This window comes from Protomyctophum parallelum (assembly GCF_964188405.1).
Source record: "Protomyctophum parallelum genome assembly, chromosome: 14".
NCBI lineage: Eukaryota > Metazoa > Chordata > Actinopteri > Myctophiformes > Myctophidae > Protomyctophum > Protomyctophum parallelum.
In genome coordinates this window covers 38073728-38086227 of record NC_139709.1, presented here as the reverse complement: position 1 = coordinate 38086227, position 12500 = coordinate 38073728, and the positions used below count along the sequence as shown (strand labels likewise).

Here is a 12500-nt window from a genome sequence, read left to right as displayed (position 1 = left end):
GTGGGGAAAGCTTTGGCAGAAAATAGCTCCATCGGCTATTTTAAGCCAAAGCTTAGCCTTCCCCACAATGACAAAAGAAAAACGCTAGCAGAGAGCCCCTACTCAGAGCTCCACTCAACCACAAGAGGGTTTAAGTCAGGTTGACGATCGGCCGCATCACGAGCAGCCGCACTCTTCTACAATCATGTTCTGGATGTCCTTCTTGATGATCTTCTGCTCCTCGTTGTAGTAGAGCATGGACATGGCCCGCAGTCGGGTGGGGATGCAGCAGGACCGGATGTTCTGGAAGGGGCCGTAGCCCCGCATGCGGTAGTGGTTGATGACCGTGGAGTGGAAGGACAGTGTGGAGCCGGCGAGGCTGGCCATGTGACTCGGGCACTCGCCCTCACAGTAGTTGGCGTGGTACCCGGAGGGCGCGATGATCCAGTCGTTCCAGCCAATGTCTTTGAAAGAAGAGCAACAGATCATTTTAAATTATGGTTATTTTAATAATTGTGTGAACTGAGGGGCGCCCAGATTTTGGGGGGCATGTTGATGTTCTCATGTCCGTGAACAATGAAATACATTTATTTAAGTTCTTAGAATTGGCTGGGAACGAATTACATCATAATTTACCACATATCCATAGACTTGGCTGGCCTATTATGTAATTTCCAAAAGCCATGCATTGGAGCGGCAAGCGAAAATCACACTCGTGTGAATTGAGAGGCGCCCACTGTGGCTGAATATATATATTATATATATATATATTTGTACTATGTTGTACATGAGTATAGGCTACCTGTACCTTTAAAGTTCACGTAGAACTGGCGCTTGCAGCAGATGCGTATTTTCCCGTCGCACTCCAGCCCTCTCTTGGCCCGACGGTGGCCGTGCTCTTCTCCTGCCCGCAGGACCACCATGAGGAAAGGCCGGTGGGACTGGTCTCTGGCGTTGGTGTCCGGGGACGCCAAGATAGGCGTGGCTCCGGCCTCGGAGCAGAGGGGACAGGACACACGCAGGTCAAAGGCACTCCGCCCACTGTCCAGCAGAGCCTGGACACTGCCGGGAATGGGTAGGGTGTGCCAGCCACTCCGCCGCGTGTCCACCGTCTTCTCCGAGATTGACTCCACCTCCTCCTCCTGGGTGTGGTTGACCTGCGGACATCGTGGGAATTTCCGAAATTATGTTCTTTTTGCTTTTTATTCGTTAAATTTGTGGGGTTGTGTTGTTAGCATTTATGAAGTTCCAAGTGCCACCATACGCGTTCACTTTAAGAGACCCCACACCCCACACACACCATTTAGTATCATTGGTACAAGCACACACTGTTTACCCTCACCAGAAACGATGTCTTGTCACCAACTTTGTTCTCCATGTACGTTAATGATCTAGCAATTGAGATTAGAAACTCTAAATTGGGGGTGGAAGTAGCGGATATGATTGTAGGCATACTTTTGTATGCAGACGACATCATTTTACTTGACAATTTGAAAAGGAGCTGCAAAACATGCTCAATATTGTTGCGGATTGGTGGTAAATATTGACAAAACACAAATTGTTCACTTTAGGAAACCATCTGTAGAAAGGAGTCCATTTACATTTATGTGTGGGAGAACTGTATTAACATACACAAATACATATAAATATCTTGGCCTCACTTTAGATGAGCATAATGAACTTCAAGGAAGGCACTCAGGTTCTTTTTGATTCAGCTGGTAGAGCCTTGGGGTCAGTACTGAATAAGGTGGAAGCCTGTAAGGATTTAGGATATTATACATACACAATTATACCAGTCTTGTGTATGCCCTGTTTCGGATTATGCCTCCGGTGTATGGGGTTTTCCGGGCAATGAAAGTTGTCATTTATTGGAGTTCATAAGCTTACGCCTATCTTGGCTATTAGCGGAGATATGGGATGGATGCCCGTAAATATCAGACACAAAGGTGAGATGTTGAGACTTTGGAATAGACTTGTTAATATGTCCGATGACAGACTAACCAAAAAGATGTTCCTTGGGTATAAGGAGAGTTGGGCTGTTGATTTATGGTACAAACCAAAACTAAGAACATATTGTCTTTTGTGCACAGCTGCATTCTGGGACCTTACCATTAGCTTTAGAAACGGGTAGATTCATTGGTACTCCTGAGGAGGACAGAGTGTGTCTAGTGTGTGATTTGAAAGAAATTGAAAATGAAATTCATTTTTTGTTTACCGCCCATGAAGAACTAAGACAATATTTTGTAAAATGACAATCTGTGTTAACTATTTCTGGTTAGACGACTATGAAAAACTGGAATTTTGTTTTAGGAAAGGTATTTTTGCTTTAGCAGACGTTTTATGCAAAGCGTGGGGAAAAAAGGCAGAATGTTTTGTTTGTGTAAAAAATAAATGTACACAATGCAATATTGAAGCAATGATTTGTATGGTGTGTCCTATAAGTCCATGTGGGCTGGGTGCCTTGGGTGCATGACACAGAAATAAATAATTTATCTATCTATCTACATGTCGGGAGCGACGCGGTACAAAGGCACAAATTACATCCGAATTTTGGATGGCAGAAGATCCACCATGGACAGCTCTGCTGGATTCCGACTTATCCTGCTTGTAACCGAGTTAAACGGAGATCAGATTTTACATCCCATAGCTGGTGTTGACGGGGCATTGCCATAGCAACCGGACCAATGTTAAAAGCTGCCGTGGGGCTATACATTGGGGTCTGTATATACTGTATATGGACCTGGTTGATAAAGTCCCCTAGCGTCCCCTAGCGGCGGGACCTGGGAGAAAAAGAGTTAAGGGTTGAAACACTCTAAAAAGGTTGGGGACAACCTGATGACCTCTCTTCCAGGCCAAGGCTGTATCCATTACAGATAGATTATAATTGCATCTTTGATGAATTTACAAACTGAATTAATTTCAAGGACCCCCATAACTGTGGAATGGAACCAAATGCACATAAAGGTTCCATCTCAAAGTTGTACACCTGTACTGGAACCCACTCAAGGACCCTTGAGTGCTGGGGTCTGCTGGGGACAGGGGCAAGTCATTTGGGATCAATATTAGTAGGAAAATGCATGAGCCTATATGTTATTGGGTCAGAGTTGTCCTTTAAGAGCACTTCACCCACTTTCAACCTATCTTCATAATGGTGCCATTGTTGTCTGCAGTTCAGAAACCATGCAGTGACATCATCAATGAGGAATCCAAGCTAATAGAAAGTGCAGGCTTTCAATTCCTGGAAAGTTAGCATCCTATATACAGTATAGCATGCTAACTTTCCAGGAATTGAAAGCTTCTATAGTCAGCCATTGTTCTTGCGTTAATCAGATGACAAAACCTGCCTGCTAACGATGTCAGTGGTAGGCGGGTTTCTCCACAACCCGCTGGCTGGTCCTCCCTGAAGCCAGTTCATATAGGATAAAGTATAATGAAATTTAAATTTTAGTAAAAGTAGGTTGCCTAAACATTTGACTTGAGTAAATGTACATGGTTACCTGCAGCAGTTGGATGGTGACTTTTCCTTTGGAATGGCTGGTTCCCTTGGCGAGCTTCAGGAACAGCCAGACGTTGGCCTGCTCCACCACAGAGGAGCTGCTGCCCTCCTTGGACAGGTCAAAGGTCACACTGGAAGGAGACTCACCTGGAACCCAAGAGCAGTTTAATAGCCTGTTAGCATGTCCACATGTTGAAATTAGATTATTTCTCTCCTGTAATTATACTGTAGAGTAGTAGACAGACAGACAGACAGACAGACAGACAGACAGACAGACAGACAGACAGACAGACAGACAGACAGACAGACTGACTGACCTTTTTTGTTTTTGTATGAGGTGGCACTGGCAGCCAACAACTTTGGACAGTTGTACGGTTTTGTTCTATTTTCCATTCTGACTTTCTTTCTTCTAGATGAATTATTACTCTGGTTGTTTATTTACTGTTTCTTGTGAAGCTTTTCTTACATTGGTTACAGTTGTACTGTTTCTTTACTTTGCATCCTGGCTAGGATTGTCCTACATTGGCATGCATGTAGTGCCCTAAACAAACAGTCCATAGACTTGGCTGGCAAACGATTTAGGTCATATCTGTGCTGTGTTTCTGTATTTGCAGACAATTAACAACTTAATCCCACAATAGTGCTAATTTTGATTTAGTTTTACTCATATAGTACTTTGATTACATTTTCATTTAGATCATATTTTAGTCATCTGAAAAGTTTCAGTGTTCGTCTAGTTTAGTCGACTAAATTTATTCAACTAAATCTACAGTTGATTCCGTTGACTAAAATGTATTTTGGCAGGCCTTGATGGCATCAAAATGCCTGATTTTAGACGCATTGTGAGCTTGTACATTGGCTAATTTCAGCATGCAACCAATTGCCTTTTACTGGATCACATCTATCCTCCCTAACATTGACAATTTATTTAGTCTTAGTTTTAGTCATCATAATTTAGTTTTTATCTTGTTTTTTATTTTGTTTTACTGAAAAATTTTGTCATGGTTTTAGTTGACGAAATCAACACTATACCCCACAATAAGTGCCGATCTACAAGCTCACAGCATGTCTCGCATTGTGAGATTGTAGAACTGCTATTCTTGGTACATAATAGTGATGTTCAAGTGGGTCATGTAAACAAATTTGGTTAATGTAATAAAAACAGGCAGCCAGCCAGGGACACAGCAGGGAACCCAGCCAGGGACACACATAGCTCCGTAAGGGAATGATTGCACCACTCAAAAAAGTTCTAATATCAAGACTAGACGACCCCCCAATGCAATAACTCCAAGGACTAGGGGGTCCCGGACCAGTGATGACCCATGCATTACAGTTAGTATAGGGCTATTATTAGAGTTTTCAAACTTTTGGGAGCTGCATGCGCAGTCTCGCACAATTCTGCAAAACACAGCTGGTGAACAAAGACAAAGCAACCATTATTATTGTGATTAGGATTATTGTTCAGTCTGTTTACAGTGGCCATAGCTGAATGGTTATGGAGAGCCCGCCTGGGAAAGCCAGACAGGGGTCCCGGGCAGGGGTCATCGCCATGCTAGCTTGTGGTGGACATGTTTGTCAAAATATTGTTTTTGTCACGGACATACAAAATGAATGGACAATAATATTACCAGGATCACATAAAGCTGAATGACCATAACAGCTCCGTAACTCTTAGTGTTCAAATGGAACACACCGTCTCCAGGCCCTTCCAAATAAAACTTTTGAAGAACCACTAGTAGGCCTACTATATTTGTAATAATAATAATAATAATAATAAACTTTATTTATATAGCATCTTTCATACATAAATGCAGCTCAAAGTGCTTCACAGGGCAGGACACAAAAATAGAATACATGTACTCCTAATGTGCCATAGAGCAGGGTTCCCCAATTAGCGGCCCGCGGGCCATCTGCGGCCCGCGGAGCGCCCCCTTGTGGCCCACGGAAGAATTTCATTTTCTTTTTTGGGGGGGGGGGTCCCAGATATAAATGGCATTAAATTGGGGTCAGTAGCCTCTGCATGTCAAACTGGGGGTCCGTTTCAAATGGGGTCTTGCCCTGAACATTAATTTCAGGGCAAGACCTCGACCTCGCGCGTGCCGACTCGGCCCCCAATATGGCCCTTGAGGAAAATTAATTGGGGAACCCTGCCATAGAGTAATAGCAAATCAGTGTAATACATATTCTGAAGAAAACTGGGAGACTTGACATTCAGTAATCGGGTCTTATGATCAAAATTAGAAAAGCAACCAATAAAATTAAATTAAAATGTGCCATGGACGAGACCAAAGACATATTGACGACCGCTGACTCCCAGGTTTGTTCCCAAGGCCTCAGCAAGGTGCTGAAGTGTCCCTTAGCAAGACGCTTATCTGCTCCCCGAGGTGCTGCCCACGTAGTGCTGCACTGCTCCTGATACTATATGGCTTAAATCCAGATACTGTACCTCATTTCACTGGGGCTGCTGCATGTCCCTGACTAAGGATTCGTATATAGTCAAAATCTGATTGGCCAAAATGTGCCTGTATAGTCGACTGGCAGTCTAAAGTATAAATATATACATTTCAAACTATTTGTTAAATAATATAACAAATTAGGACAATCTCTAAATCGAATCATGCAATTTAGGCATTTAGCAGACGCTCTTAATCCAGAGCGATTTACAATAAGCAAGGTAAATACACAAGGTGATGCATCAAATGCATATAGAAATAGTACTCTAGGATCATAGGTAAACCTAACCTATCATCATCAGTCTAAGCATTATAATATCATACAATGAACCTATAGAATTCCTATAGAATGTCATAGCCAGGTCTACATAACATGCTATATAAATTGCCTATAAAGTCTGCAAGGTCGTCAAGGTGCAAATGCTAAGGACCAAGGTGGAGTCTGAAGAGCAGCGTCCTTCAGATTTGGAGGATTAGATTTAGGGGCATATTTAGGGGGAAAATAATTAAAGCTGCTACTACATGGCATTTCAGACACAGATTAGCCAGAATTGCATTTATTTTGTGTCAGTAATGTGACTGATATAAACTGATATAAACAAAAATAGATCTATCTATCTATCTATCTATCTATCTATCTATCTATCTATCTATCTATCTATCTATCTATCTATCTATCTATCTATCTATCTATCTATCTATCTATCTATCTATCTATCTATCTATCTATACAGACAGACAGACAGACAGACAGACAGACAGACAGACAGACAGACAGACAGACAGACAGACAGACAGACAGACAGACAGACAGACAGACAGATACTGTAGATAGATAGATAAATAGATAGATAAGAGTGTAACAGTTTCCTCTTTTGCCCCTAAATATAATCCCCCACATCATGAGCAGCCTGTCTAAAAAAAGAAAGACGCAGGTCGCCGTTCATCAGGAATGTGGTTCCATTCAGAAATATAGACAGGCTTTCTGTTTCTCTCTCTCCTTTGAGGTCCTTTGTCATTGCTCTCTCACACTCTCCCTATCCAGCAGTCCACGGCCATTAATTACTGAGACTGTATTACTGTGAATGAGGTTGATTATTCACGGCCAGCAGAACACAGGGTATTCTGCCCCCACATCGGCGAGCCTTTGAGGGTCCTTTTTAATTGAAGATTTCGCTCAAAGGGAAAACTATTTATAGTAGGAAGCCTTTATTCACATTTCTGTAGGCAAACAATCCAGTGCAAAATGTGTTTATCACGAGCTGCTTCCACTGGTTGCAACAAAGCCCAAAATGAGCCACGAAGATATGCTGCTTCCACTCTGGAACACAGCCTAATCTGACCCATGACCTGAACCATGACCTGACCCATGACCTGCATGGTGCTGTCACGTGTGTGCTCTATATATGTAGGCTAAATGTACAGTGAGCGTACTTAAGTTCCCACAGTTCCCTCAGCCCTACAGTATGTTCCCTCAGCCCTACAGTATGTTCCCTCAGCCCTAGAGCATGTTCCCTCAGCCCTAGAGCATGTTCCCTCAGCCCTACAGTATGTTCCCTCAGCCCTACAGTATGTTCCCTCAGGCCTACAGTATGTTCCCTCAGCCCTAGAGTATGTTCCCTCAGCCCTACAGTATGTTCCCTCAGCCCTAGAGTATTTTCCCTCAGCCCTAGAGTACAGTATGTTCCCTCAGCCCTACAGTATAGTTCCCTCAGCCCTACAGTATGTTCCCTCAGCCCTACAGTATGTTTCCTCAGCCCTAGAGTATATGTTCCCTCAGCCCTACGTTCCCTCAACCCTATGTTCCCTCAGCTCTCCCTCATCCCCAAATAGACCCTATAGCCTACAGTTAGTAATAGTTCCCTCAGCCCTATGTAATTTTTTGTCTGTCTGTCTGGATGGATTTTTTGTTGTATCAAAAACAATTTGCATGAGTTTGTCATAGGCTAAGGAAGAACCTATATTAAATTGTATAAGCCAATGGGCCATAATTACAAAAAGGTGAATAACTTCTAAAAACATTTCAGTCAGACTACTCTTAGAATGAATTTAGAATATATTTATTGAGCATAATTGAGCATAGATATATGAAGCAAGATTGTCAGGGCTCAGTCCCTATTCATTCCCTGTAACATTAACATTTTAGTTAAATGTGTTTGTCATGCGCTGCTTCCACCGGTTGCAACAAAGCCCAAAATAACTCTAGAAGATATGCTGCTTCTATCTAGAAACAGAGCCTACAGGTGGATGCTGGTGAGGCGGTGGGATTTGCAAAAACGTCATGAGCAGCAGGTTAGCAGCAAGCGAGGCAGGGAAGCAGCAGCAGCACAGCACAGTAGGAGATAAGCCAGGAATGAGCAGGTAAGGAGAGAAGATTAAATAGCCGCTCTGATCAGGTAAAGAGTGCATGAGACTATAGTCACCTGATCAGGTATACACGTTCATAGCCATGGTTCATGACTCTTGTATTCATACGAGAGTCATGAAGTAACTGCACCCTGTTTTTGGCACTCGCTACATTTACAACGTTTCCGTATATATAAACATTCGGAATTCAAATATAAAGTACTCACAATTTGTCCCACGGGTGTTAGTTAGTTGCAGCTCCAGCGATTAGAATTTCTGCATCCCGTGTTGTTTAATAAAAAGCATTTTTATCCGAGCTGTTATTTTGCCATTGGCTTTCAACTAGGCGCCCCTATCGGTCGGGAGGAGGGTGGCACTCGGTGTGTTCGATATAGGTACGCTGACCGCCCTGCCAATACAGACTAATAGGCGAGTGCGCTCCCGGTGTGCAACTGTGGATTTCCCAAACGAACCCCGTTTGAAAAAAGTAGCCGGGGCGCTCGGACAAAAATGCTTTTTATTAAACAACGCAGGATGCAGCAATTCTAATCGCTGGTGCTGCTACTAACTAACACCCGTGGGACAAATTGTGAGTACTTTATATTTGAAATCTGAATGTTTCTATATACGGAAAGGTTGTAAATGCAGCGAGCGCCAAAAACAGGATGCAGTTACTTCATGACTGTCATGATAATCATCATGGCAGTCATGTTTCAGGGCTAACGCGTTCACAAGTTGTCTGCCTGAACTAGCTACGCAGGCTTCGCATCATTCACTCAGCAAAAGGTTAGGACAAAACAACTTGGCCAGAAATGGTCTCATCGCAGAGACTAAAATAGCCTGCTTATTGTCTAAAAATGTTTCAGTCAGGACAACGGCAAGACAAAATAACTTGGCCAGAAACGGTCACGGGCATGGCACAACTGACTAACTTCATTCAATTGAAAGTTGATCAACGTGGTTCTTCCCTAAAATAGCCTGCTTGTTTCAGTCAGGACGACATAATGAACTCATGAATGGATGAAATATATATTTATTGAATATAAAATTAGTAATATATTTATTATGGTTTGGCGATATACAATTTCATTTTACAATTTAGGCATTTAGCAGACACTCTTAATCCAGAGAGATTTACAGTTAGCAGGAACAAAAGACATGGTAGGCCTATAATACATAGATGAATTGGATCTGCTTTTTAGGTCCCCTGATCAAAATAACGTTTGCCAGCCAAGTCTATGGACTAGCGCACTAAATGACCACGTGAGAAGCCATATGGCCGATATAAATCCAACTCGTAATCATAACTAATTCCGTTTCATACAATAACACAATGCATTCATGTTTTGTGGAGGACGCTGAGGATGATGATAGTGTCAGACTGTTCAGAAGGCAATCATGTGATGATGTGACAGCCACATTGTTTTATGTTTTATTTCACTTGCATTTTCTGGACTGCATGGTTGTTAGACGTTGGAGCTAGTACTACACAAGCTTCCCCTAATGGCGATTGTCTTGTTCCAAAGCACAATGGACGGTCTGCCTTCACAGAAAAAGGGGGCAATACTCCGGAACTCCCTGCGCATTGACCTAAAACTGCAAGCTGGCATTCAGCGATGCCAGATGGGATTTGTGAGAGAAATAAGCAACTAGGTCTATATAGAAGCGATAGCATAGGCCACATGAGCACTTTTTATACACATCGGCTATTTGAAAATAGCCGATCCACAAGCTCACAAGATCCCACAAGCTATTTTCAAACCAAATCTTGAACAAAAGTAAAAAATGGGGGTCCTTGACATGAAAATGTTTGAGAATGAGATTATGAAAATGTTTGAGAATGAGAGTATGAAAGACGCCAATGGAAACAAGCCATAGGCTTTCTTGAGTTAAAAATAGATTATCTTCGCAGACTCTTTCTGCAAACTGTTAATATAGTATTCAATCAATCAGAACCACTGGTTTTAACAACATTAGAAATAAGTCACTAATGTTGCTCTGGAGAGGGAAGTCTGGAACTCTCTGGTGGAGCTGTTGCCCCTGCGACCCGACTACGGATAAGCGGTTGAAGATGGATGGATGGATGGATGGATGGAGGAAGTAAATTCACATATAAAACATCCCAAAGCAGACATGGCAACACTGATGGCAATGTCTGCAATGTCACACAGGACTCAAATTGTGGTTAAAAACAGTACTCACATGATGAACAGAGTTTGACTGGTTTATGTTCATGTTACCTTTTGGTTGGTCCCCTGTTCACATAATATGACTATTTGGGGGCCAGGGTCACTGCCTGAAAAGATTGAGAACCACTGGTCTAGCACACAGGTTCCAAACCACTGGTACTAGTACCACTGGTGGTACACAAAGGAGTCGTCCCAAAAAAGAAGAAAGAAGACTAAATTGGAATGAAATATTTATATTACTACAGGTACTGTAGTAATATAAATATTACTACTATGGTTGATATAGACCAGGGGTGCCAACACTTTTTTTACTTGAGACCTACTTTCAAAACGACCAGCTCAACAAACATATACCCACCAAATAAAACTATCATCCCATTGCTGAAAATAGTTACAAAATGTAATTGAGGGGGCTTTCATAGGCTACATATAAGACAAACGCACATGGAATGGGAAATAGAGAGGGAAAAATGGAAATGGTAGGGTTTTTTTTGGTATTTGACTTTGCTACTGATTGTACGCAACAACAAGTATTGCATTGTGTGTTTGAGCTGACAGGCCCTTTTTTATGTCAATCAATCAAGTCACCTCAAGTCATCTCAGGTCATCTCAAGCGGCAGATGCAAAAATCGTTTTTTATATTCAAATTATATAGTATTTTTAGGGGCATGTCATGTGGTCTACCTGCAAAGCCTTTGTGATCTACTGGTAGATCGTGATCTACCTTTTGGGCACCCCTGATATAGGCTATCCAGCCGTGCTGAAATGAGCATGACAAGCACACCTAGCCGTTAATAGAATATTTGAGAATGGAATATTAGAAATATCATCACTTGTTAGTTAGTGAGTAGACCGAGTTTTGTCAGAGCAGCAGCATTATTGGCTTAGGAATGGAACAGAAAGGGCAGGTATAACGTATACGCTCCTGTATTTTAACACCAGTTACTATGGTGCTACAAATATCTTCTGAGGTGGTACTTAATTATAAAAAGGTTGGGAACCAATGGTCTAGCAGACGCTCACAAATAAACATATAGGTCATTCACAGAACCTCAAAACCACGATTTTGTCTTTATAGGGGAGGGGGTTAATGGGTTACGGGGGACTTTCATAAACAGACACGCATGCACGTATATGCATGTACACACGAACACACACACACACACACACACACACGCACGTGCGTGCACGCACGAATGCGCACGCACGCACATACACGTACACGTACACATCAGGCACGGCGCCAGGATGAAATGACAGAGGGGGCAATCGGGGGCAGGTATTGGACATGAAGACAATGCGCCACATTTGCATATCTATAGAGGGCTTTCAAGCAATGGAATTTAATTGAATGCCTGGAAATGTACCATTGTTTTGTCTGTAACTATTTGATCTAAGGGGGCAAAGAGGTTTATTTAGGGGGGCAAACACTCCCTTTGCCCCCCCGTGGCGCCGGGCCTGGTACACATACATACACGCACACACACACACACACACACACAGTCGACACAGAATGCAAACTATGAACACACCTGGCTCCGCAAAGGTGATAATCTCAGATGGAGGCTCGGGCTGAGGGTTGGACTCTGCCGCTGCCCCGCCGTGGTCGTCCTGGATCTCCACGGTGCCGTCCTCGCCTACCCGGCCCACCTGCAGCTTCCGGATGGCGTTGAGCATGGCCGCGCGGGGCACAGCATGCGTCAGGTTGGGCCGCCCGCTCAGGTGCAGCATGGCGAGGATGTGCCTCTTCACTGCCTCCACCATGTCCGAGGAGGAGGACGCGTTCCTCCTCGTCGCTGCCGCCAGGGAGCAGGAGGGACACGTCGGGGGTTCCTCCGTCCAGGTATCTCCTGGTGCTGGAGGAGGAGGAGGAGGAGGAGGAGGAGGAGGAGGTGTGGGGGATCCAGACGCCACGAGGAGAAGCCCTGAAGCCGCCAGAAGACAAAGGCAGACTCCTCCTGCCCGGGACGACCCCATGCTGGGTCTCTCTCTCCGAATACCAGAACACTCGCCCCAAAACACAGTCGCCTCGGGCGT

The 12500-nt window shown here is 43.5% G+C and overlaps 1 protein-coding gene across 1 annotated transcript; it reads right to left on the bottom strand.

Annotated features, from left to right (window-relative positions):
* Nucleotides 1-156: 156 nt before the first annotated feature.
* Nucleotides 157-12440, bottom strand: inhbab (inhibin subunit beta Ab; the record flags this gene model as incomplete). The annotated part of the gene is made up of 4 exons (XM_083782783.1): nucleotides 157-443; nucleotides 788-1136; nucleotides 3477-3622; nucleotides 11996-12440. The coding sequence occupies 4 exons, from the start codon at nucleotides 12438-12440 to the stop codon at nucleotides 157-159; spliced, it is 1227 nt and encodes a 408-aa protein (XP_083638909.1).
* Between the last annotated feature and the right edge of the window lie 60 nt (nucleotides 12441-12500).